Here is a 26,843-nt window from a genome sequence, read left to right as displayed (position 1 = left end):
ACAGAATGGTTTGGGTTGGAAGGGACCTTAAAGATCACCCATTTCCAACCCCGCAGCCATGGGCAGGGACACTTCCCACCAGCCCAGGTTGCCCAAAACGCCATCTAGCCTGGCCTTGAGCACCTCCAGGGATGGGGCACCCACAGCTTCACTGGGCAGCCTGTGCCAGTGCCTCACCACCCTCTGGGTGCTGAACTTCTTCCAAATATGTAATCTAAAGCTGCCCTCTTTTAGTTTAAAGCCTTTCCCCCTTGGCCTTTCACTGCACTCCCTGACAGAGCCTCCCCAGCTCTTCTATAGGCCTGAGAGGTACTGGAAGGCCTATAGAAGGCCTTTAGGAACTTATAGGCCTATGAGGTCTCCCTGGAGCCATCTCTTCTCCAGGACAAACAACCCCAACTCCCTCAGCCTCTCTTCATAGGAGAGGTGCTCCAGTCCCCTGGAGGTGGAGCAATTCTCCTAAGTTCTGACTAAAACACCGTTTGCAATATTCTGCTTCCATAGACTGTCTAAAATTATTTTAGAACACCATGTGTAGGCTTCACTGAATTTAAACACAGAAATTGAGACAATATCCCTAGTTTAAGAATATTCTTCGTGTTGTCCAGGCAGCCTAGGTTTAGGTGTCTGGTCAGTATTGTGGGCCACACTGCTTGTGGACACAGGCAGGGCCCCTTTTTCATGCGGACTGCGTATTAAGGGTTTTCACACAGTTTACACAAGCAGCTGGCTCATTAAAACACAATGTAGGGTTTTTTGATTATGTCAATTTTAATGTGGATTACCAAACCAGTCAAGGGAGGACGTTCTACTTGAATTTGGTATTACAGTGTAAAGCTAGGTAAAAAATAACAAGCACAAAGAATGTCAATATGGTTCAAGTTCTGACTTGACTTCTGAAAGGAAATACTTGTGACCAAATGAAGGAAAGGTGCTGTTTTCTGGGCTTATTTTTTTTCATCCACTGTGTTTTATTTTGATAAAAAATTAGAGCCATTATGTTGCAGAGCAGTAAATTCCTTTATGTCTTAAATACAAAATACTTTATTCTGCTCAAATAAACTGCTCTTCAGATAGAATCCACTTTTATACAACTGTATGTCAAGATAGGCTGAGGCACATTCTTTCCTGAACTGAGACAAGAAACTTTGTCTAGCTATGAACTTAGGGAGTTCTGCATGTTGTTTTATTAATTAAAAACAACAAAATAAAAAATAAAAAATCTGCAAAGGATATTGCTTGACCTTGGTACCTGACCTGACTATGTGTAAAATTCTTCATACAGTTGAGATTTGCAAACCTATAACCCAGTCCTGTGCCTCAACCTTTCATCCTTCACCTTCATCAACTACAACTTGCTTCATCAGCACTGAGTGGAAAATACGGGCATAGCATTCACCCAGCAGTGTGGGAGGAGGGAATGTTTCCAGTTCTGAGATGCAGGGAACATTCTTTGCATCAATAAACTGGAATTTTGGAGTTGATTGGATAAACAGCTACCCCTTTCCCTGTCAGTCCACCTCTCACACCTCTCAGAATTGTAAGCCTTAAAGAGAAATGTTTAAATGCATAGATGTTTTTATGAATCAAACTGAAATACTTAATTTATATCAAATATATCACCATGTATTTATATCCTTTTGCATTTTTCAATTAGGAAAAGCTTATTGTTTCTAATGAGCAAGAAGTTCTACGTGTTCATTATCGAGCAGCAAGAACTCTAGCTAATCAAACACTACCATTCAGTGCCTGCACTGTTCTGCTGGATGCCGAGGTGTATAATGTGCCTCTGGATGCTCAGGTAAAGAGATACATTTCAGATTTTCAAACAAAAAACCTTTCTAGTCTGACTCAAATTGAGCGTTCGGAGAGAATTCTGTTCCCATACTGAAGTTGTCATTGATTTCCTTGGGATCAAGACTTTGCATGTTGTAGGTTATTTCGATCAGGCCTCATATTGCACACCAAGTCAGGTGTGCAATAACAAGAGGGCACAGGTATGTACACTGGTTTTCTTGGTTTTCTGTTTTGTACTGTGTCTGTTTTTCTTTCACCTCCACAAATGATGTGAAAGATAAAATAGGAACATGACTGCTGTTTGTTTGTTGTTCTTTTTTATGAAGTCAAATTTAAATTGCAAATAGAACCTGTTTTGGAAGCTCACAAATACATCTTAAGCAAAACAAAAAAATGTCAGAAAATAAGACTGCTGCATCCCAGTTCTCTGGACTAGTGACAAAAGCAATGTGTGAGACTGGTTTGAAAGATTTGGAAATAGTCTGTGGAGACACTCGTGTAAGGTTTTCTTCTTCTCTGTAAGGCAGGCGTTAGAACTGTTCTATATGAAAAAAAAAAAAAAAAAAGAAAAGAAAAAAAAGACCAGCAGTGAAATGGAGAACACTACAAGATAAAAGTAGGGTCTTTTCAAAATCATCTCAAGCTCCATATTACATGCTCCATGTTGTTTACACCTTCAGTGTTAGTATTTAGTTTCTGGTTAAACGATAAGGGGAGCGCTATGCTTAAAAGATAAAAAAAAAAAAAAAGATATCTGCATAACTTGTGTGGGCTACCACTCAGAAGTTTACCACAGCCATGTTTCAAAGGGAATATGATTTCATGGTGTCAGTATTCTGTGAATGGTTCTACTAACAGCAGTGGAAACTGCATTCAGTACCTGTTTCGGTGACTGAGAAGCATGTAATGCAAGGAAGAAATTGGCTTTTATAGAGGTAATAAAAGTTTTGAGGTACTGAATGGTGGGCATTTTTAAATGAAACACCTACACTTCTGACATGTGGAATTTTACTTGAGACCTGGAACCCCTTACACATTTATTACAGGTTTCAACGTTTCCTCAATCTGTGTCATTACATTTTTTCCATCTTTAAAAAACGAGCTGCGGACAAGAAGGTGATTCAGCAGAAAATACCACTTTTATGGAAGCTGTATTTTTCTCCCATTTTAAGCCTTATACCGACAAATTTTTAAGTCATCATCTTCTAAAGAGAATTTTCTCTTTTCCTAACAGTCAAAATACAGTCATTGTTAGTTCTGAACTTCAGAATCATTTTTTTGCCCCAATTCAGAGGCTATTACTATTAGTGCTTAGAACTTGAGATGCGTTTGTGTTCCACATATACCTGCATTTTTTATTATTAACATTTTTCAATTGATTTTAAATGTGATTCAAATATAGGATCATTATATAAGACAAAAGGATCTTTATAGGGGGAGAAGTTTTTTTCACCATGCTGCTGCTGTTTTGACTATCCTCATGCAGTAATGGTAGTAATAGTAGTAAAATGCCTTTCCTTACCTCTGTGCTAATTTTTCTCAGAAAATGAAAATACTGCACATAATGTTCACCAAAGTATTAAATCTATTTTTAATTATCAGTGAAGACAATGTGTGAAGCTGCCAGCTTGAAATCGATGTGTTAATTCAAATCTTCACTGGAAGAATATAAACAGATAAGAAATCATTCCCTTGTAATTCATTCTGATGCTTTCCTGCTACCCATCTAGCAACTCTTGTTCTACGATGAAGAAACATTTCTAACTCAACTTTTATTTGAGCAAATAGTTGGGAAAGATCTGTAAGCAAAGATCTGGTTTATTTTGTAGGAACGTGACTGTCTGGGAGCTGTGTCTGTGAGATTTCTTGATGTTTCAGGGCTTGCCTTTGCAGCTTCTAATCTCATGCAGACCTTGAGAACTGTTCCTTGTACTCATATGCACCAGACCAAAGATGGGGGAGGAAAAAGGCGCAAGTTTGAGGAGATCAGACTGTTAGCTGGGTACAGCTCACCTGAACAGTGTGGGACCACAAGACCAGTGTTGCTGAGGGCTCTTTCTGTTCCAGTCAGGTTTCCCTTGAGGAACATCTGAAATCTCAGACAGCTGTTTTCTGGAGATCTCAGCGTCTGCATTTTTCCCCCTGTTCTTGCCCATTACTGCAGTCCATGTACTCTTGCAAAAGAGGTGGCTTTCTTTTCTAAAAATGTAACAGGAGCTTGTGCTGTTTAGTGATGGTTATTTAAATGTTAAACTGACATAGTCTGGCTTTAGGACTAGCTGTGCAATATCTAGTTTCTTACAATGGATGAACGTGATATTCCAGATTCTTATGAAATAGTTTTTTTGAAGTATTGAAAGATTTCATTGGGCAGGACAAATAAGACATTTTTTAAATCCCCTTTTGCAGATTTTTGTGGTAACTTTTTGTTTTAAATTGCTTTTGAATACTTGTGCAGCCAGTGAAGTCAGATTGCTCAAGTTTTCCTTGATTAATGTTTTGTTTTTCCCCTAGGGGACATTCATTTAATTTGTTACTGAATTTTCAAAGGAACGAGAAAAGAGATAGCAATTTTTGTGGAAGATCTGCCTTGTACTGATTAAGACTTGAAGGCATAAATCTTGAAGCCTCCTACTCTAATTTTAAAAATAGAGGAAAGCTTTAGCTGGGAGGAATCTGGGAATAACCTTTTTTAGTGAGTAGCTGGCTGACAGTGAGATTGGTGGTCAGCGTATCTGCTCTCATGTACATACAAACCTTGATTCTCTGACTTGGAGTTTATTTTTCCATCTGAAACACTGTTTATGAAGCTCCCACAGAGTATGCTTTTATGTTTTTAAAGCATGTCTAAGATGAATTATCAAATAACTTACCCTTTGTTTTTGTTTGTTTTTGGCAGGCTGATGACAGCAAAACATCAGTGAGGGATCGATTCAATGCGAGACAGTTTATGTCGTGGTTACAGGACGTTGACGATAAGTTTGACAAATTAAAGGTATGCATCTTCATCTCTCCATATCTTTAGGGGAAAAAAGTGCCTCTAATGTCACTACAAACTATAAAGATGAGATTAATAACTATATTAAGAAACCATAGATTTATATATATATTTGTATATATTTGCAAAATTGTAAGTTACTGTAAATGTGTTAAGGGCAACATGAATGAAGGTCTAGTAGTATTAAAAAAAGAAAACAACAACAACAACAACAAAACCCACCTTTGTAGCCATATAACTTCAGAGAATAATCTGTGATTTATTAAATATGTAGTGGGGCAGTTATTACCACCAAAGAGGCTCATAGATCTCTTTTCTGTTCTTAAAATTTTGTTGCAATATGTTTGTTTTGTGTTTTTTTTTTTTTTCAAATATTGAAATATTTTTTTTCTAACTTCAAAATAGACGTGCCTTTTGATGAGGCAGCAGCATGAAGCAGCAGCTTTAAACGCAGTACAAAGACTGGAGTGGCAGCTTAAACTGCAAGAACTTGATCCTGCTACTTACAAGTCTATCAGCATTTATGAAATTCAAGAGTTTTATGTTCCTCTTGTTGATGTTAATGACGACTTTGAACTGACACCAATATGACAACTCGTATCTTCTGGCTCTTCCCATGGAAAACTAGAGACTGAGGTGCAGTGATACACAAGGTTTTGTTTGTTTGTTTAAGACGGGGCACTTAATTCTGTGGAATACTGCCTTTCTTAATAATTTGGGTATTCCTTCAGAAAAACGTTGTGTGGGGTCTTGTTCGCAATACAGAAGACGGATGCTAATTTTGAAGTCAGTTTCCCAGTAAATACCATTATCTGTATTTTAAAAATGCTTACAGCTTTTGAGCTTACTGCTGAAAAAGATGACGAAACATGGTGAGTTAACAGCGCTGGAAGCTGTTAATAACAAAAACAGCCACCAAAAAAAAAAAAAAAAAAAAGATACCTAAAATCTGCTATAAAGCTTTGTATAATGAAATTTCAGTAACAGTTGAACTCCCACAGAAAAATGATGAAAAAGCCTGTGGAAGACAATATATGACTTGGAGGAAAATAGTCTATTAATCTTATTATATTTTGTAAATTACTGTACAGTTTTCTTTTTTGGGGAAAAAAAAAGATGTAATATTGTCTTCATTTTTAAATAATTTATTTTATACATATTGTGCAAATGTAAATAGTCTTGTAATTAATGTTCAAACCTGTATAATATAGATATTTTAACTGTAAAACTGTTTTTGTCTAATGTTTTATTGGACCAAAGTTGTTGTTTTTATTAAGTGTAGTGTGTTCCTGGTTGGCAGTTCTTTTTAATATGGCATGTGTTTGAGTTGAGCTGATTGTTTCATCACCATAACTGTAAAAGAATTGAAACTGAACTGTATTGCATGCTTCACAGAACCCGTAACTCCTTTACTTCAGTAACTGATACCTAAACAACTGTAGCATTTACAAAAAACATATTTCATATTAGTCTGCTGTTGTAATGCCATACCTATGACTTACTATGCTGAAAATATTTTTGTGTAAAACAAAAACAACAAAAACACAACAAAAAAAAAAATTCTCTTATATGGTGGTCTCGTAATAGAGCCTATTTTTTCCAACAAAATGCCTTTGAATGAAAATTCTTAAATTGTATATTGTCTATTTTAATAATCTATGGAAGGATATGTAAATATGTGTAAATACAATGTTTAATAAATTTTATTGGTCATGTTACTAGTTGGAATTTCTTCTTAATATTGTAACATTTGATTATTATGAAATGTCATCATTCCTGTTATAGCATGTATGTAGGGAGGCTCAACCAAAACCAAAATTTTATGCTTTTTTTTTTTTTAATCCTTAGAACCGTGAGTGGTTAGTTAATTATTTACTATGAGAAGGTTATAGATATTCATGAAAAAGATTTGTTACCGTCTAGTCCATAAATTATTCAAGAATGCTTGGGATCTGGTGTCTGTGAAATTCATTTTGAAAGAAATGGGGCTTTTGCAAGAGAGGCAGTTACCTGGAAAAGAGATTACAGCACTTGGTTTGAACTGACTTTTAAATACCAGGTGAAAGAACACTCACTCCTTACGTATGTGTTTATGCCCAGGTACCTTTGTGGTGATGGAGAGCAAACTGAGCATTGAATGAGAGACTACACGGACAGCGGACTCCTTCCTGTATGCACATCGGTGCGAGTTCAAGTCAAGAATAGTGACAGTAACTCAAGCACAGTAAAACTGGATTAAGCATACATTCATATGTAATTCCTGCCCTGTGCTTTTTTTTTTTTTCCCTGACTTTTAATTTGCTAGGTATTGGAGGAAGGAGTTGTTTGTGCTTTTATATGGGACTGCCTACCTGATGTCACAGAGAATTGAAAGCAGAGTAAGGAAAATGCAAACAGCATTATTCTGAAAGTCAAATTTTCACAGCTGCTTTCGGATGAGTTTTTAAAATGACACAGAAATCTGGGTTGTCACCTGCTGAAAAAGACAGGAAAAACTGATAAAACTGCAACTAGTAAATGGGTGTGAGTTTATTTCCATCAGCTTATTCACAGAGTAATAAAAAGTAAACGTACAAATCTGGAAGTGGGAAAACCTACTATAGGTCTCTTGGAGTATGGGATGTGAATGCATCGTGAAGAACAGAGCAGCTGCATTGGGTTGTGGGAGTGCTGGGTGTGTTAGGCAAGAAGTGAGTGACAAAAAGTTTGGAGGAGGGTTTGGAGGAGGTGATGGGGTGGATGTGGAGTTGGGATGGGGGAATCGAGCGGAGCCACAGCTTGCACAGGCAGCGAGCGGGTCCAGGAGGGCTGAGCAGGGGCAAGGCTTCAAGCTGTTCACAGTGCTCTGGGAGTTTCAGCACGTTCTTGGATGAATTAAAATTATTTTGACTGTACAACTTATATGGAGATCCGCAGATGGATTTTTCTCAGGCATAGCCTTAACACGGGGAGATGCCTTGCTGGTATTGGTGTCACACAACAGGTTATGTTTTGATACCAATCAGTAAACGTTGCCTTGCCCACGGGGTAGCCTCAAGCGTCACAGTCCCAGGGACAATGCTCCCACCTTCCCCGGTGTGAATCCGGATTGTGTTCCAGCCCCGTTTGTGCACGTTTACACTGCGTGAGGACACCCAGCGCGTGCCTCCAGCATTTCCACCACGCCATGCGAGCCGGGAGGGCTGAGGCAAATCACGGCTGGGGAGAAGGCCGTGATCCCCTCCAAAGAGCCAGGCTGCCTCCTGGAAGCCTTGAGGGGGGTTGTTGGGTTTCTCCTGTTTTGTTTTTTTTTTGGTCCCTGGCTTCCAGGGACCGAGCTTGGTTTTTTTGGGACTGGGCACCTGGGGGGGTGAAGCAGCGCCACGTGGCCGTTTTGGGGCTCAGATCCCCTCGTCTCCAGCTTTATTTCCGAGCAGCAGCCAGCGGGCGGGGCACGACTTGGCAGCTCCATTCCCCCCCCCCGAGGGCTGCCCGCAGATGCCACCTCACAGCCCCGCGGAGCCTTCATCCCCCTACCCCTCTCCTCCTCCTCCTCCTCCACCTGCTCCCCGCGCCGCCCCTAGCGGCTGCCGCCCGCCCGGCTCCCGACCCCTTTGTTCCTCCGAGCACCCCCCAAAAAACCCCTCCCCGGCTCCTCGTCGGCTCCCCTCAGCCCCAAACCCGCCCCGGTTGCGCTCGGAGGGCGGGTCCCGGCGGCTCCCCGAGGCGGGGCCGCCCGCGGCCGAGCGAGGGCCGGGCCGGGCCGGGCCGGGCCCATCCGCGCCGTCCCTGCCGGAGCCGCCGCCGCTGGAGCGCGGGGGCTGCCCCCGGCCCGCGGCGCCGCCGAGCGGTGAGGGGAGCCCCGGGGACCCCGGGGGAAGGCGGAGAGGGGCCGGGGGGGGCTCGGGGAGAAGCCGGGGGAGCCGAGCGGGGCCTTGGTGCCCCGGCAGCCGGAGGGAGGCGGCCCGGCCCGGGGTTTTTTCTCCCCCCCCTCCCCACTGTGAGAACAATGCGGCCTCGCCGAGAGCCCGGCGCGTCCCGGTCCCGGCTTTTTGGCTTTTTTTTGTGTGTTTTTATTTTTTGTTTTTTTTTTTTTTTTTTTTTTTTTTTTTTTTGTGTGTGTGTGTTTTGTTTTTTTTTTTTGGTCCTTTTTCTTCGGGTTCGCTTCGCCGCTGCTCCGCTCCGGCCACCTGCAGCGCCCATGGGGAGCGCCGCGCCGCGCTGCCAAGCCTCCGGGATCGGCACCGTGGGGCTTGGGGCTTTTTTTTTTTTAGCCCCGTTTAACTCTTATTTATTTATTTATTTTATTTATTTATTTATTTTTATTTTTCAGCCCGAAAATAAAACTTAACAGCTTCCTGCGTGCCCCCGGCAGCGGCGGCTGAATTGGGGGTGACACCGGTTTGGCTCCGCTGTGGTCACCCGGGGCTATCTGCCAGCCCTATGGGTGTCCCCGTCGGGATTTCCCCTTTTTTTTAATTTTAATTTTTTTTTTTTTTCCTTGTTGCTGCTTATGGGGTGCAGGGCGAGCTCGGGGCCGCTCGCCCCAGCCTCGCCACAGCAGAAAGCTCCGGATGAAGAAGTTTGATCCTTGGGGAGGAGGGCTCCGACCTCCCTTACGCTGCCAAAAATGCCATATTTAATCTCCTTTTCTTTCCAGGAACGGCGAGGGGGAGAGGAATTGAGATTTGACCATCGTCTCCAGCAGCCCTTCGAGGTTGCCCTCTCGGCACCATGAGGCCCCGGCACGTGGCGGCGCCCACGGCCACGGCGCTGCTGCTGCTGCTCCTGCTGTGGGCCCAGCCGGCCGCCGGCTGCAACAAGGCCCTGTGCGCCAGCGATGTCAGCAAATGCCTCATCCAGGTAGGGGCGGTAGGTTTTCGGTGCCTTGCCTCTTCGTTAGCGATGCTGGATTAGCAGGCAGGGCTACCTAAGAATGGGCCCGTGAGGTGAACGAGGGGGCGGTGGGTGTTAAACACGAGTCCAGCCTTCATATGGTCAGCTCCAGCTTCTTTAAAGCATTTCTTAGTACCCCTTGGTAGACTGGGAAAGGAAAAGCAGAGAGCACAGATACCATATGCTAGTAAATCATACTGTAAATATACAATTACCGTCTGAAAAACGATGCGGAGGTGGCATGAAGCATCTCCATGTGCACTTCTTCATTCTGTATAAATGTTATTTATCTGGTTTGTGCATAAAAATAGTTGCCAGATTCACAAGCGCACCCAGCAGAATGAAGTCTGGCTGTTGGCTGAACCACCTTCTTTGTGGCTTCTACACCGCCGTCGCTTTAAATTAAAAATAAATAAGGATAGTAAAAAAAAAATGCTGCTTCTTCTAGCTCAGCCATTGTCTACAGAGTTGTTAAATGTGTGGGCGAGAGAGGAACTTTTGACTTTCTCCTTGAAGACAGTGCTGGTGTTTGTGTAGATGTGCCAGCCATCCTTCCCTTGTGTTTTTTCATGCCAGCTCCAGGCGTGAAGCCTGCCCAAAGTAAGGGGGCTCGCTCGACTGTCGCATCGCGCGGTTCCCTGTCCTATTTTCACAACCCTCCCAGCTTGGCACGAGCCACGGCTTGCAGCCGAGAGGGGAGCAAGCAGGACGTGGCGTTTGCCAGCTGCAGGCAGGACGCGGGGCTGTGCCTGGCTGAGCGGAGCGGGGAGGCAGAAGAAAAAGCGCCCTGAAAAGCACACGGTTAACGTAAATATTTCTTGCCAGCGTTGCTAGAAGTCAGCACAGTCCTCACGGCCACTCCTCGCGAGCTGCTCTGCGTAAAGGGTGGTCCCTACATAAATATTTATTTTGTTAGGTCCAGGATGGAGCATGAGATCAACAGCTTGCACGCATTCGGCTTGCGGCTTGCGTCTGGAGGGCCCTGGCTTCGCTGGTGCTTTCGTGTTGTGCTTTTTTGTTTTCTGTAAGCAAAGATCTGCAAGAAAATAGCTGGAGGCACCTCTCCACATCAGCTTAGCCTGCGCGGAAACTTTGCAGCTCCCTGCAGCTGGTGGAGGAGCTGCGGGTGGGACCTAGGAGAGCGTAGGCAGGGAGGGACCACAAAGTTGGTTCCCTCCAAGGCTTTGGATGCAGCTCCTTCCTGGGCCCCAGCGACTGGGGCTTGGGGTTGGGATTAGGGTTGGGGTTGGGGCTAGGATTAGGATTAGGGTGGCTGTTGCCTCGTTTCCCAGGTAGGCAGCTGACCCTGGCTGTGCCCCGTGCCTGCATTCCAGGATCTTGCAGATCCCTCCGGTTAATGAAGTGGAGCGCGAGGCTCTGCCCCTCATTCTCCTTAAAATCTCCCTTCCTCAGGGTCTTCACCTCCTGGGAATCTCAGGCCCAAACTCCTCAGCGTTTCCAAGACTTGTTTTTTTTTCTTTTTCTGCCCCATGGTATGAAATAAACACCCCCTTTCCGCTTCGGGGCTGACGTATCTAAAGCTTGCTGCCGGCCCGCGTTCTGTAGCCGTAGTACGTAACACAGTTGGGTTAACAGCATTATTCCGGCTGGTTTGCTTCCAGGAGATTTGCTGTTATTAACTGTTCTAGGAAAAAAAAAAAAAAAAAAAAGGAAAAAAAAAAAAGAAAAAACACGTTAGCTCTTTTTCTTTTGCTCCCCCCTCCAGTTTGCAAAGAGGCTGCCAATGCCTTCAGGTCCTGTTTCTCACCGCGCCGAGAAAATAGCCTGTGTCGCTTCAAGAAAGCTTTGAAAAAATGCAGATGTTAAAAAATAATAATAATAATAATCTTTTATTTGCTCTGCGGAACAGAAATATCTCGATTGTACAAACATATCTGCTTCTTAGGCAGTGCCATATTTTTAGGCTGGGAGGCTTATTTCTTGCCCAGCAAAATAGGTTCTCTGGTGCACCTTGGGCTGTTGGGGCTGGGCGGCTGCCAGCCCCGCTCATGAGTAATGCTTTCTTCCACTGACGCCTCGCCACCCCCGGCTATCGACAGGGAGCGTTCCTCCTCGGCTCCGCTTCGCCCCCGGCCCGTGCAAGCATTTTTTTGCCAGAGATGTGTCCTGTGCGGGTGTCCAGGGGGTGAGTCAGTCGGAGGAGCCCAGGAGGGGTGCAAGGAAATCATCTCCGTGCGAGGAAGGTGCCTATGGAAAAACACACGGAGACCGCCCGTGGAAGACCAGCACGGCTGCCACTTCTTCCATCTTCCTCCTCCGAACTAACACAAAGAAGCAAACCAGAGTTAAATTTTTAAAAATCGCAGTGTTCGTGAGCCCTCCCTGTAAAAATAAGGTCGGTAAGATAGGTGGTCCGGACACATGGACACCAAGATGATTTTTTTTCTTATTGCAAGTACAGAATTTAAGGTTAGACTTGGTTCTGTAACAATACTCTTCTCTTAGGCTCTCACGGTGCTAGTCTTTAGAGCTGAAACAGCTTGAATTCGGTGATTTCTCTGTCTTTGATTCATAATGTTGCATTTAATGGTTTATGGAGAATTACCTCCTCCCACACGCTGGCTCGCTGGTGTTGCAACGTCTTTAATGAGTGTGAGGTTGTTTGCCTGGTTGTATTGTTGAAGCACAAATACATAGCTTTATTTCAACATTAATACATATTAATATTCCTCTCTGGCCCATCTAACCGTACTCTACTCGGGGCTGGTTTTAAAAGTTGCTCTATGCAGGCTTTTTTATTCCGGAGGCTGACACAATCTGTTTGTTGAGCTGTAAGATAAATATTTTAGAAATGCGTCATTCATTCACATAAGTCATCTTTCGGAGGCTGTGGCGGCTCCTCTTGTGGAAAACTTTGGATATCTCCTTAATGAGCCTGTTTTCCATCCTTCGCTTGGAAACAGCGTAGTAATAGGTGACATGAGTAAACTTGGAGAGTGAAGAAGTCAGAAGCCTTGGTACTTTTCCACTCTGTAAATAAAAGAAGGCTTAAGGCTGCGCATCGCAGGAACGCATGTGGACAGAGAGCTCACGCTCGATCCCCCCAAAGTGCAAACACTTCTGATTAAACTACCCAGGCAATAGCTTCTCAGCATCGGGCAGAACAGAGTAGTTTGGGCATTTGGTCTTTTTGCTGTCTTTAAGATTTGTAATTCTTAAGCTGCAGTGAAGCAAAGAGAATGATACCGGAATGAGGGATTTTTGTTTAAAAAGTGAGGTTTTGCCCAGGGTAATCCAAGCCCGTGGATTGTCGCCCGCTAGCCGCCGTCTTTTGGCCGAACTGGAACTGCTGCTACGTGCTTGTGAGCCAGAGGAAGCACACCGCCTGGTTTTTAGATTTCCTCTGGACGTGGAGGATGTTTCCACGCTTCCAGTGCACGCCTTCAGCGGGGCTGCTAAACCTCTGCCTTCAGGTTTGGGTAATACGAAAACGGGGGTTGTCTTCTTGCTTCCAGGCCTTTGTGATTACAGAAAAACACACGTGCACACTGCTCGACTTTCTGGAGACTGCTGAAGGCTTTGAAGTGCCCAGGGTGTCATTTTGCAGGAGGAGGGAGAAGGTTGTTTCCTTCAGAGCAAAAAGCGAATCAGCTGGACCCGGGATAACAAATTCCCATACAGTTACTGGCCCTGCAGATGGAGAGCAAGGCGTAGCAAGCATCCAGGGATGCACAAAATGGTTTTGTCCAGCTGACTTAACCGAGTAAGTTCCTCTCAGCATCCAGGGATAGGTGTGATGGCAGGCTTGCACGTCCTCCAAGTATGTGCACTGCTTATGGTAACTTCCTTTTTTAGCTAAATTATAACTCCTGCACGCTATTTATATATAAAGAAACATCCTTTTTTGAATTTCCTCTGGAAGAGGGAAAAGCGTTCAAAGAACTTGTAGGTTCAGGCACAAAAAAGCAAACACAGCTTCCCATGAATAGGAGTTTTTCTCTTTTAAATGCTTGTTAGCTTACTTCAGGTCTCTGTTTAGAATTTAATCTTTAAAAAAAAAAACTCACAAAAGATCCTTTTGTAAACTCAGATTGCTGCTTTGGCTACAAGTGTTTCACCATTTACTCACTCTGTGAGTGTCCTGAGCTCTTTTAGTTTGAGCTGGAGGAGGAATTGTTGTGCCCTGCTGGCATTTCACGTCTGGGTTTGCTGTGGTGTAACACGCTGATGTGTTTTTCAGGAGCTGTGTCAGTGCCGCCCAGGGGAAGGGAACTGTTCCTGCTGCAAGGAGTGCATGCTCTGCCTCGGCACGCTTTGGGACGAGTGCTGTGACTGCGTTGGTAAGTTTGCATTTGTTTTGCCTCTAAAACACAGACTTTTTGTCAATTTGTCATCTCGCTGCCACCACACAGCACCTGCTTCGTGGGGTTGGACACTGCAGGGAGGTTTCTGACTGTGAGGTGGACCGACAGGTACCACGCAGGGACAATTTTAGCTCTGAGTTCCCCTGTGAATCCTTGGGATTAGTCGTAAATATGCATGGCCCAACTCTTTGATCGCTCTTCTGTTTGCCAAAAGAGCTCTTTCTGGAAGGTGAGAGAGAGGCATTGTGCTGTGGTAGATGACAGCCCTGACAAGAACAGCATTATTAGTAGCAGATTGTGTTCAGAGCCCCAAGGTTTCTGCAAGTGAAAGCTGCCCCTGCTGAAGGAGGGCATGTTCTTGTTCTGCCTTGGGTTTTCAATGTGCTGAGAGCTTCATCCTTCTGTGGTTGCTGCAAGTCTCCTGCTGTTCACAATCCATCTGGCTCCCACGAGGGGGATGCATCCTGACTGCTGTACCTGAGCTCAGCTTCTCTGCCTGCTGGCTCTTCTCAGAGTCCATGAGGATGATGAGCTTCAAAGTGCTCTTTTTTTACTGTTCTCTGCTTCTCCCATTCCATCACGATGTGAATATGACAAAATTGCTTCTTGCTTGGTTCTCACTCGCTTACTTGTGCTTTTCTGTCCTGCAATAAGCAGCGGTGTGGCACACTCCCATCCTTAACCTCATTCTCCCCAATGGCACAAAGTATTTTCAGCCCCTGCAACTGTGCTGGCTATAAATTTAGGAGGTCTTGAATTTGTTTTTTTTTTTTTTTATTTGAGCTGAAATCTTTTAATGGGCTCACTAAAAAGTGATATATATTCTTTTTTTTTTTTTTTCCCCATCCCTTTTGCCCTTCCAATGTCTTCTTGCTTTTTGTAATGAAATACCAAAGAGCACTGTGGTCATGCTCAGTCGTGAGGGTGGGGAGGAGAGGAGGTGGCTTCCCTCCTCCAGAACAATGCATCATCTGCTGTAGGAAGCAAGGCTCGGCATGCAGAGGTACTGCAGGAGGAGGAAGAACCTAGCTATTGGGATTGTGAAGAAGAAAAAAAAGTCTACACATGGGGATTTTTGTTTCCAAATCCACAGGTTACTCCCTGTTCCGCTGCTGTTTCCTGTAGTGTTATCCAGGAGAGAAGTTAGCAAGGCTTTAGTTTCCGTTTCCCATCACTGGGTAGCCAAAAACATCTCCTGATGGTTCTGCTGCTGCTTCCAAACTCGTTGGCTGCGTGGCGTGGTCCTGCTCAGCAGGAATTATGCTTCCCTTGAACATAGGGTGGGGGTGAGAGGTTTCCCTGGCATTCTTGCTTCCCTTGTTTCTGCAGTCCATTTCTGCATCTTTGCATCCGTGCCCAAGCAGGGAACGCAGGGTACAGCTCTGTGGCTGGCTGAAATCCCCGGGGGAGCTGTGATGCTCGTCCGGAACTTGGATTTTCAGTAACAGTCTGTACTGAGAGAGTTGGGTAAGAGGAAGGCAGGAAAGAAAGGAAAGTACCTAAATTGGCACGAATATTTTATTTATTTTATTTTTACAGTGGAACACATCTGCATTTCCTTCCATGACAAGAGACCTAGCTCTAGCATAGTGTCTCAGTTATGTTTTAAAATCCAGTTACTGTATTTTGTCATAAATCATTGCCTTCCAAAGCAGTAATGTGGACATGTTTGTTCCTTCCCAGTTGCTCGTAAGATCAGCTCTTTATTTTCATTTTAACCAAAGCTACCGTACTGTAATTACACGTTAAAACACCGTAACAAATGGTAAGAGGAAGGATCTTTGTGGAATGAGCAATTACCCATGGCATGAGCAGTGGTTTCTTGGTTCATTATAAGATTGTATCTTCTTATTGGATTGATACACACACAAACTGCAATCATTTGATAAACATTCTTCCTGCTTTTATGCTTTTTTTCCTCCCCATGTGTCCTTCTTATCAGTGAAACCCACCTTCAAGTCTAACTTGACAGAGGTGGCTTCTGGAAAAGCTCGTTGGTTTCCATTTCACAGCAGTGTCTCTTGACGGGTCTGTGCCACGTCGATTCCTTCCTCATTAAATTTTGTGTGGGCTTTCCTTATTACAAGTTGATTGTGAATATTCCAAGGGTTCCCTAAAAAGTGATAATGCAGTGGTGTAAATGCTTAGTTCAAGCACGGAGTCCAGGAACATCTGCGAATAACAAGTTGTTTGATGAGGGGTAGCAAAAATAAAGCCTTCACAGTGGGAAGCTGGCTTAAGTGGAATTGTTTTTTAGTGTGACCCGATGTTCTTTGGAAGAGGCTTTTCCTTTTTTTCCAGTGCTTGGCTCACCTTTCTACAGAAGTTGCCTGTCAGGTGCTGTTCCTGTTGCTAGATGTTGCTGGTAATGCTGACAGCACGCCTGAGTCTTGTCAGACCTCACGCTGAAATTGTGACAGGCAAACTTTGCTCCTTGTCCATGAGGGAAATACGCCGACTGAAATTGAAAAGATTGTGGTTTTGTGTAAGGTTCTGGTTAAACATGAGTTCTCAAGCTGGACTCCTGATGAGTCTATGGGGCAAGAGATGCTTTTCTGAGCGTGTGGGGCAGGTGGACTTCAAACATGTACATCCCACATGGCTTTGAAAGAAGAGTAGTGAAGGACTGGTTTGCTCTGCAGCTGTAGCTGGCTAAAACTGTATCTGTGAAACTACCCAAAATGATACCCAGATGTATGTGAGGAAAATAGATTTCTCTGTCTCTTGCCAGGTGACTTCTGATAGTATTTTATGGCTTCTGGGTTTAAATACCTCTGCAGATACAACTTTTATTTTCAGTTTTGGAGGTTTCAAGGTTTTGATGAGACGAAGGTACCCCGCAGTTTCCTTGCTGGTAGTAAACAGTGCGTAAATGGTTAATGAAAAACTGGCCCCTGCATTGCACATCACAAAACCTTTCTGTAGGAACTGTCAAAGAGGATTGCAGAGGTGGACAATAGGCTTCAAAAAAGATTCCCCAGGAGATGGAGAAAAATGTGGAAGAGGTAGGCTGGAAATAAACGTTTTTGCCTGTAGCGATCCCTCCAACTAAGTAGAAAAGCCAGGAACACCTCAGCCGTGGCTAAGCAGGTGAAGTAATTCAGACTCCTGCTCGCTCCTGATACTGATCTTTGCACCCCTGGCAGGTGACTAGTAAGATCTAGTACGCTGCTGAAGCAAAGGAGATCGAATACTTGAATCATGATCAAAAGTTTCGTGTACCTCCGGCCTTGTCGAGATGCTATCTGGGTTCAGCTGGGAGCTTCCAGTCCAGATTCGTGCCGCTATCGATTACGCCGCGCTTTGTCTCCTTTCCCAGGGGGAACAAACCTTCCGCTGAACTCCTCGTGGTCTGATGTGTAATGCTAGAGCACGGAAAGAGAAGTGAAAAAGAGGTTTTTTTCTTTTCTCTTGGATCTCACAGGTCGCAGGCGTGTTTTTTTTTGTGTAACTCGCTCTCTCGTTCCTCTGCAGGCATGTGCAACCCTCGCAATTACAGCGACACGCCGCCAACGTCCAAGAGCACTGTAGAGGAGCTGCACGAACCGATCCCTTCGCTGTTCCGGGCGCTGACGGAAGGGGATACCCAGCTGAACTGGAATATTGTTTCCTTCCCCGTTGCAGAAGAACTGTCGCACCACGAGAACCTCGTTTCCTTTTTAGAAACAGTCAACCAGCCGCAGCATCAGAACGTCTCTGTGCCGAGCAACAACGTCCACGCACCTTACTCTAGCGACAAAGGTAAATGAGCAGAGGGTCTGAAACTCCTGGCGCTTCCAGGAGCTTTCTCAGGGCATCTTCTGTGCTGCTCGGTGCTAGCTGCTGCTTTTCCCATATAACATACCTGAAAAGTTGAGGCTAATTCTGAACATGACATAAGAAAGAGTGAAGCAAAAGCACTGAGGAACCTGGAGGATGGTGTTAAAGTGACCGAGGGTCTTAGGACACACTGAACGATGCGAGTTTGTCACCCCTGTAGCTCCTCCTGTGGCATGAGGCAGTTTGTTCAGATAATTTCACGGGCACCAGCAGGTTATGTCCTCTGAAGCAGACACCTGGAGCTTAGGAGACGGGACAGACCAAAATTGAACCCTCCTCACCATGTCAGTGCAGCGCTAGGCGACTGAAATGCGTGGCTTCAGAGCCTGAGGAAGCAACGTGCCACAAACCACGGCACCTGGGCTGGGTGTTTACTCCTTTAGGTCTGAGCTGGCATAACTTGAACTCAGGTTTGTGGAAAATCCAGCATTTATAGTAAACCTGAGTAAGATTGGCAAGGTGAGGAGGGATTTAACAGAGAATTTTAAAAATAAGTACTTTGGGGGTGGCAGGTTTTCAACTTATGTAAGGACTTCCTGCCCTTATTTTATATATATGTATATGTCATTATATTTATTTATATATACATTTAATATATATTTCCACCTTCAGTTTGGAGGACATGCTCTAGAGTATTGTGTGCTGGGTGAGAGGGTAAAAGATGAGAAGTTTGAGGCATGACAGCAGTGGGATAAGAAAAATTCTCAGTGCCTCTCGGTTTCTATACCAAACCTGAAATACTTTTTCGTGCAAATCATGATATCAGACTTAAAAGACTCTCATAAACAGTTCTCAGTAAGATTGCTGCTTAACAGGGGAAAAGAGCATCTGATTTGTTTTATTGTAGTGTAATTAATGCTTCGCTTCCTTCCCAACACACACTTTTAAGTACTAGTAACCCCACGTGTCGCTGTTGTGATGGCTCTTTTATCTTATCAAGGCAAGATACTGATGGACGCGCTGCTTTTCCATGCCATCGTGAACCTTTGACCTAGTTATGTCTCCGAGCAGGCCTGCTATTGATTAAACGGAACCGTAATGGCAACTTTTCTAACTTCCTTTGGTTAAGGCACGGTAGAAAAAGAAATTAATTCCAGAACCGGGAAGCCAGATGGTCAGCAAACATCTCATTTGTGAGCCTTTGACGTTATTAAAACGCTTGGTCACCATTCTGAGAGCGGTGCAGAAAGCCACGTTAAATGGCAAGCCACAAAAAGCCATGTGTGCAAACACGACAGTATTTCAGGAGGTAAATTATACTTGGGAAAAAAAAAAAAACTGTGCTTGGAACAACCTTGAATGTAGCCCGCTGTACTTAGGTAGAGCAGCCGGATGGCCGTTCCCCAACAGTCCTTTCCTCCCGCACCAGCAGGACGGGCTAATGATAGCTTTGGATTAAACTTGGAATCGGGATTGCATCTCGAGGGTGTGGAGGAGTTCTGAGTTTAACAGCACAGAAAATACGTAACTGCAATTTTTTTTCGCAGTCAAAAGTCTCCTTCGTCTCTTTTGCTAAGGACCTGGTAGAGATGAGGCTGGGAGAGCTTCCACTGGAAGGATGGCGTTCCGAAACCAGCAGTTATATTTGGAAATAGCTACCAAATACCTCTGGTTTTGGGGCTTCAGGAGACACTTAGAAGAGAAATAAATGTCAGAGCCATTTCTGTAACCTCTGGCTCTGCCTCCTCCATCTTCGGGATCAGTGAAGAATAGGAAAAGGTAGAAAATGGCTTTCAATTTCTTACGCTTTTAAATACGTCACCCTGTTCCTAAAACGTTTTGGCTGAGTTGCCGGGGGAAGCAATGACTGAAAGGTGGAGGGGTAGGAGGTGAAGTGCCCGAGAGCCTGGTTAGAAGGAGGGAGGGAGCCCAGGAAGTTGCAGGAGCCTGGCGGCTGCTTCCCATGCGGAGCCGAGTCCCACAATCGCGTCGCTGTGGTTTAACAAGCCAGCAGGTGGGAGAAGAAGAAGCGCTGTGGGAGAGGACGGGGCTGTGTGCACGCGGGGCCGCCTGCTCAGTCGCAGTAAACACAAATTTCGCCTGCAGCAGAAGAAACTGCAGACGGCCCCCGTGCCCTTCCCTGCTTGCCAGACGCGCTGCTAGTCCTGGCGGCAGATCCTGCAGATGGAGATGCCTTCCGGATGGCGGTCGTCTTTAAGGCCGTGGCATTCGGGGCTTTGAAAAAAAATCCCCCCTGTGAGCGGGAACACAGATGCTTTCTGTTTTCTCCCTCGCTATTTTGGGCTGCTTCTGCGGAGCCGTGCGTGCTTTGCTCCAGCGTGGTGGGCTGCCAGCAGCCCCTCTTCTTTTGTTGCCTGTCAAGGGAGAGATGAAGGTTTTGGGAAGGGGACAGCAGGCTGCGCGTTGCCCTCTGGAAAACATCCCCAAATTTGGAGAGGCTCGGCCTATAAATACCCCTCGCCTCTGATTTTAATTTCAGCCTGCCCTCGCGCGGGGATCGGCGCGAAGCTGCTGTGGGCCACCAGACTTGCTCTCTGCAGCCCCTGGGCGGCTGCCAGGAAAAGCAGCGCCGGCTTTTGGGGAACCAAAGGCCTTTGTGCCTGGCGGTGGGGAGCCGCCGGGCCTGGGAGGAGGAGGAGGAGGAGGAAAAGAAGGAGGAAGGCTGCGGATCAGCGCCAAGGGGGGATGCAGCGGGACGTAAAGCATCCCTGCCCTGCCCCAGCCTACCACAGCCACCACCTCGAGCTTCCCCTATTATTATTATTACCCTAACGAGTGCCTTCCCTCTCCTCCGGTGAAGGTGGAGCTCTTTGTATCGGTGGCTTCAGGCGTTGGAGCCACTGCTCGCCGTGGTTATGAATCTGGGGTTGCATTTGAGCTTTCTTCTTCTTCCTTTTGGCTTTGCTTTTAGCTGATGCCCTCGGAGCTCTGAGCAGCGGGTTCGGATGGTTGAACGAGCCGAAGCGCCGCAGATGATGACAGGATGTTGGCAGGAGGGAGAGGGGGAAGTCAGATAATCTTTTGGCAGCCGATGAAACAAAATCTGCTTTGTAGTTTGAGGGTTTCCGACTCAAACTGCTCGGTGACACGGCGCAGGGCGGCAGCTCTGGGCCCGGGCTTCCTGCAAGTGCCAGCCAGGTAAAGAAAGTCTGGCAGGGCCGTAAAGGGCATCGGCCTCTGTAGCTGTGCCAAGAAGATACTAAAAAAATGCTGCTTTTGTTGGTTTTTTGACTTCTAACAGGTGATATGGCAAAAAAGAGCTTGGTAGCTGGCAGCCTCCTGCCACTCTCCTTCCCCTTCCCCATCCATCCCTTTTATCTACGCCCAGGGAGGCAGCAGTGCCTGCCTAATGAGGTTTGTTCAGCAATTTAAATACTCCCCCAGATCCCCACTGAGCCAGCACTTTTGGTTGGTCGAAGTTATTTTTTTACGACCCTGTTTCTGCAGCCTGTAAAGAGGGATTTCATGCTTGGCATGAGGAGCTCTTTCCGAAATTCGGCATCTGTGTGGAAACACCGGCTCTGCTGAGGAGGAGCAGGGAGATGCAGCTGCGTGTAGCTCCGTGTGCTCTGCTCTTTGGGTTACAGCCTGCTTTTTCCACAGGCTGTGCCTATGTCCTGAGCCACCGATGCAGAGCACGCGTGGGCTGCGTCGCACGGAGCAGGAGACGGCAACTTCAGCCAGGGGTAGTTGGGTGTCGTTGATTTTTGCAGCCTAAAAATTACGTATTCCAGCTTTTTTTTCCAAGGTTGTTCTGCTGCTGTTCAGCCACGAGAGGCTGTGCCTTCTGCAGCCAGTCCGGAGATTAGGGGCAGTCAGGTGGAGGTGGCGCCTCCAAAGCTGATTTCGCAGCGAGAGATTTGGATAATGCCCTGGGTAATATGCCCTAAGTTTTGGTTAGCCCTGACGTGGGCAGGCGGTCGGGCTCGGAGATCTTTGTAGGTCCTTTCCTACTGAACTCTTCTAATCCCAGCTAATCCAGGAAGATTTAGGAGCGCCTGTGGCAGGAGCTCTGGGCCTCCATTTGATGCCTGAGCACCTCCCGTGAGCAGTGAGGGGGACAGAAATGGGGCTGCCCCGGTGTCCTGGCACTGTTTGGTGTACAAGGGTGCCTGCTGGGCTTTATTTTCAAGGGCTGTAGAAAGAGAAGTGCCAAGAACGGGACGGGACTTAGGCAGCCACTGCGTTTTTTGTTGACATTCCCAGCAGTACTTCAAGTTCTCTGAGATTTCTTGAATAACTGCAGCTTTACTCACAGCACAGCTTTCCTGGGAGCCGAGAACTGCTTCGGCTGTGGCTCTGTGATTCCTCCTCAAGGCTCCTATGCCTCTCGCTTTGCGCGTGGTGCCTGCGAGAAGGTTGTCAGCTCAGAGCCTGAACAAAGCAGCCAACACTCCCTTGCTTTCAGTGGGCTGGCAGCATGAAAGCTGTGGTTAACAGCTGCATCGCGCCTGGCATCCTTTGGTTGCTTCCTCTTCTCCATAATCACTATAAAAAAAGGAAAACAACAACGAAACCAACACGGTCTGATTTATTATGTCCGTTTGGATCACATTTTCCTAATCCACCTGGGGTGTAGGGCAGTATGTTTCTTCTGGATCCACACACTTTAAGCAGAAGGAGGCTAGAAAGCTTCCTGACGCTCCCAGCTCACAAGTCCTGGGGATAAATGTGGTGCAGTCAAGATCCTTTGGAGGATGAAGAGCTATCTGTGGGGTAATCACACGCTCAGCAGAGAGAAAAGTTGGAGGGAGCCATCAGCTCGGGGACTTGGAAGCCGGCCGTGGAGGGCTGCTTTTTGTTTTGGAGCTGTGGTAAAAGCCTCAGCTCCGGTTTTGGGTTACACCGCCAAACTTCAGGGCCTTACAAGCAACTGAACAACAAAGAGAGCGCTTAGACAACAAGGCAGAGAGGATTTCCTAATCGTCGTAGTAAAACTGGTGCTGCTGAAGATAATAATTAAAAGAGTGTGCTGTTTCAGCTGAGGAAAATGAGACTCCGTGGCTCTAGACGCACTGATTAAATGTGGTGTGAGAACAGTGTTGAACCAGGGGGACGAGGAGAAAATGCTTATACTTAAATGAGTGGGGTTTGATGTTTTTAAAATAACTTCTCTGAAATGTAAGTATTTTGTGATAACGTATTTCGGCATAGCTCATCCTAGCAGACAACGGGCTGAGTTGCAGACACTGAGAACTTAGAATTGACAGATCTCACTCCCCTAGGGTCTCTGCCTCCTCTCTCTGCTTTCCCTATCACCCTTTTTTTTCCTTTATGCCTCACAGTCATGATGATTGCACTCCTACCTCGAAATCTATATGTGTAATTAATTTTTAACTGACCTTTTAAAGTACTTTAAGACCTTTAAAACCGTTTTTTCCCCCTCTTGGTGTAGAGCACATGTGTACTGTGGTGTATTTTGATGACTGCATGTCAATACATCAGTGCAAGATCTCCTGCGAGTCCATGGGAGCGTCCAAGTACCGATGGTTTCACAACGCCTGCTGTGAGTGTATCGGGCCGGAATGCATCGACTACGGCAGCAAAACTGTAAAATGCATGAACTGTATGTTTTGAAGCAGGAAAAGTGAAATGCAGTACTATGGAGGCCAAAGGAATCCCTCGCAGTTCCGAGCTGGGGATTGGAAAACACTGCCTTGTGGTGGAGTGCCTACTGGTTGCAACTAAATGTAGCTGGTTGAAAAAAAGATGTATAAAATTTGAAACTTTTTTCCTTTTTTTTGTTTTTTAATTCAAGCAAGGCTAACTTGTAGATGTTTCGACATTACGTTTTAAGTTTATTTTTCTTTGTTTCTGTTTGAATGGTACAGCCGTGCTCATCCTTGCTGTTCTGATTTTGTTTTCCTCTGATTTGAAACTATCGACTGTATTGGTTTTCAGGATGTAATACTAGAGCTAGTAGTTAGAGTAGGGAAACCTTAAGCACGTGGTAATGAGATTCCCATCGTCTGAGTTCAACAAGTAATTAAATGGATACTGAGTTGAAGAGGGAGAGTTCTTTAGGTTTTTGTTTTCAAACCTTATTACCCTCCAGTTTCTGAGCGTAGCCTTCTATTGTGAAAACGGTATTTGAAGAATAAGTAATGCTTTCCCTTCAAATTCAAAATGTGGGCTGTCGTGGATAAAATCCTAGCTTCTTAGAAGGGCTGCCCAACACAACACTGTATGGGACACTTCTACAAGTTTCGTTTGCCCTGCACTTTTCAGTACGTTGGGAACTGAAAAAAAATCTTTTCAGTCTTTTCTTGAATACGTTAGGTGCAGTTGCATCTCCCTCTTTTTGCACTGTTCTCTAGGGTCGCTTAATTTCTGAACATTCAGTGCAGCAAAGGGAACATGAAAGTTCATTATGAATTTAATGACTAAATGAATAAAGAAGAACGAAACAGCGTGAACTAGCAGGTGCTACGGTTGAGCAGTTGGCAGCAGACGCGTTCACATTTAGTTTGCTCTGAATATTTATTCCAAAACTTAATTCTTTTTTTTTTCCATGAGATGTTGTCAATGAAGATGTGTCCTCAAAGGCAAAGTGAGGGTGTTCTGGTACAGAACCTTGTCCGTGTCTGTAAAAAAAATTGTAATGTGTTACATGGCGATTGTTAGGACCCAATGAAGTCTCCACTGATAATGGTACTGAGTACAGGAATAAAGTGCGTGAGTAGTTAAGGATCAGCTTCTGGTATTTATAATGGTGTATTTTTTAACTCCTTGTTTGTTTTTTTTTAATGCATATATGCATATATCTATATGCACACACGAAGAATTTGGCTAGTCCTGTTTCTCTCACTAACCTCAGTCCAGAGGGATTCCACTGTTTTCTAGTCACTCCTGTGTATCTGTACCGTGTACAAATGAAAGCAGTCATTTTACATTTATTTTACTAAAAGGTTGCCTGGGTGGTTTTTTCATACAGCTCTTTCAACAAGCCAATATATAAATAACTCTTGTGAAATAACGTTACTTTCTTCAGTCTCTTTTCCAGCTGTAAAGAAGTACTTGAAAGATGACAGTTTGTTTTGAACTAGTAGATAACGGAGTACCGGCATACTTTAAACTTGCAATTAAGTGATAAAAAGTCGTAGATATGAATAGAAGAACCTAGCTTGTAATGAAGGAGTTGATCTCTGCATATCTGACGATTCATGTTATCTTTTCTTTTTCCCGATTTCCTTAAAATGAATGAGAGAAGGAATATGTTAGGAGCAGCTGTGCCCGCTTCTGGCTGGAGGACGATGCGTTGTTCTTCACCAATTCAGAAGGCACGTAGTAAACATTCCTGCAGGTCGCTAGCATGTTTAAGACTTCAAAATGTTAAATTATTTGAAACGCTATCATAGTTCAGAATCTTCCATGAGAGGAAAAAAAAAAAAAACACAGGGCTGATGTTTCTGGGTAGGCACATGCTGTCGTGGATCTGGGACACCGACTCCACTCACATCACCAGGATTTCACTGAGGTCAAGTCAAAGAAACAGCGAGGGTGGAGGAGACTTGCCTAACACGTGTCTGGGAAACCCTGGGGGAACAGCATAAAATTGTAAATAGATCAGTCTGTGTAATGGCCTGAGAGTAGGTAGTGAGGATGCACACTTTCTGGGGCTTGCCTTATTTTTGTAATTCTTAATGCTGTCTAGAGTTTGCTGTAAGCGTTGCGTGTATGCTAATGTCATACAGCAATAGCAAATGTATTTTATTACGATGAGTGTTTTAAGAGGTATTTTAATAAAAAGACATTACTGTTTCTTGTGTTTTCATTCTCGTGGTTTTGTCAAGGTGAATGTTACCAGGAAGCACAGTATGAAAGTTACTAATCTGAATGAGTGCAAAGACTTTAAAATAGTGTACCTCCAAAACTCTCAAGGGAGTTGTACAGGCACCCACCCTCGTCGAGGGTTTTGAGAGAACATTTTTCATCTCTCCCTCTCCCCACTGAAACTAAGTCGTGGTGCAGTCAGGACTGGGAGAAACGGAGGCCATGGGGAGCGCAGGCCCTTTTTTCAAGTTCTGCCAGTTTTTCTTCACCTCTGAAGGACCGGGTGTTTCATGACGATACCAAGTTCAGCTCTCAATTCAATTATGTGGCTAGTCAAGGAAGGAAGATGGATGGTTTCTGCACTAAAATGAGTGTACTTGCTTTGGCCTTTGGTCATGACGTGGAATTGATTTCTGGAAGTTATCTGGTACTTTCCATTGTGTGCACAGCTCTTTTAGTTGTGTAAGCAAAAAATGACTTCACAGCACTTTATTTCCTGGGGAGTTCATCTATGGTACCAGCAGATCCAACCACATAGACCGAGTGCCAGTGAACTACTGAACATGCTTTAACTATTGAGCTGATCATATTTGGCAGGAGCCATCTTGTTCAAAGGAGCGTTATTTTCTAATTTTGGACAAACTTAGAAGCTGAGATATTAAAATGGCTTCTGAGGGGCTACTTTAGACTGACGATCAGAAGAAGTTATTAGCTTTCACTAATAAACAGACAACCTCAACCATTGAGCTGGCTTTCTTGAAGAGGTATTTCAACTGAGAGAAAATGGCAGGGAATTACTCATTTACACAACTGTGCTTTTTTTCTCCCATTTTTTTTTCCTGACAAAAATGCTTTCTGTATCTCCATTATTATTTCGTTACACATAAGAGGCTCACATGCAACAGCAAGACAAATTTCAAAGCAGAGAGCTTGCCATCTCTGCTTGACTTTGTCCTTAAAACGGTACGAGTTTAGGAGGAGTAAATGCAGGGTGTGTAGGGTCAGAACGTGCCTCTGTCTGTGTAAGCAGGCTTCAGACCACAACGAGTTTTGTAAAGTCAGGAGTCAGCCAAATGTATTTCACATGGCAGGAAATTGGTCTTCTAAGCTCTGCTCACAATCTCTTGTTTGTCTTCATCAAAAAATGGGAGAGGGCTCGTTCCGTGTTCATTAGCTTGATGGGCCCATTGTGTGCAAACTTGTGCTGGCAACAGCCGCTGATAATGCTTATTCTTCAGAGCTGAGAGCCTCTGGCGACTGTGGCTTCAAGCGGAGCTCCTCACAGGCGATCATCC

At 45.0% G+C, this 26,843-nt stretch overlaps 2 protein-coding genes across 5 annotated transcripts in view; both read left to right on the top strand.

The window, feature by feature from the left end:
- The window catches only part of ANKRD12 (ankyrin repeat domain 12), a 63,584-nt gene extending 57,852 nt beyond the window's left edge, over positions 1 to 5,732 (top strand). For all 4 annotated transcript variants that reach the window (XM_032180754.1, XM_032180752.1, XM_032180753.1 and 1 more), the window contains exons 10-12: positions 1,658 to 1,801; positions 4,697 to 4,792; positions 5,201 to 5,732. In XM_032180754.1, coding sequence (XP_032036645.1) covers positions 1,658 to 1,801; positions 4,697 to 4,792; positions 5,201 to 5,386 — 426 coding nt within the window. In that variant the 3' untranslated portion in view covers positions 5,387 to 5,732. The remainder of the gene's footprint in view (positions 1 to 1,657; positions 1,802 to 4,696; positions 4,793 to 5,200) is intronic.
- A 2,834-nt stretch (positions 5,733 to 8,566) lies between these two features.
- TWSG1 (twisted gastrulation BMP signaling modulator 1) lies at positions 8,567 to 25,168 on the top strand. The gene is made up of 5 exons (XM_032182602.1): positions 8,567 to 8,624; positions 9,435 to 9,637; positions 13,872 to 13,971; positions 17,470 to 17,736; positions 23,171 to 25,168. Exons 2-5 carry the CDS (start codon positions 9,509 to 9,511, stop codon positions 23,350 to 23,352), a joined length of 678 nt encoding a protein of 225 aa, XP_032038493.1. The 5' UTR covers positions 8,567 to 8,624; positions 9,435 to 9,508; the 3' UTR covers positions 23,353 to 25,168.
- Positions 25,169 to 26,843: the final 1,675 nt, after the last annotated feature.

The sequence above is a fragment of the Aythya fuligula genome, chromosome 2, assembly GCF_009819795.1.
Source record: "Aythya fuligula isolate bAytFul2 chromosome 2, bAytFul2.pri, whole genome shotgun sequence".
Classification (NCBI taxonomy): domain Eukaryota; kingdom Metazoa; phylum Chordata; class Aves; order Anseriformes; family Anatidae; genus Aythya; species Aythya fuligula.
The sequence above is the reverse complement of the archived record's forward strand: the minus strand, read 5'-3'. Positions and strand labels throughout refer to the sequence as shown.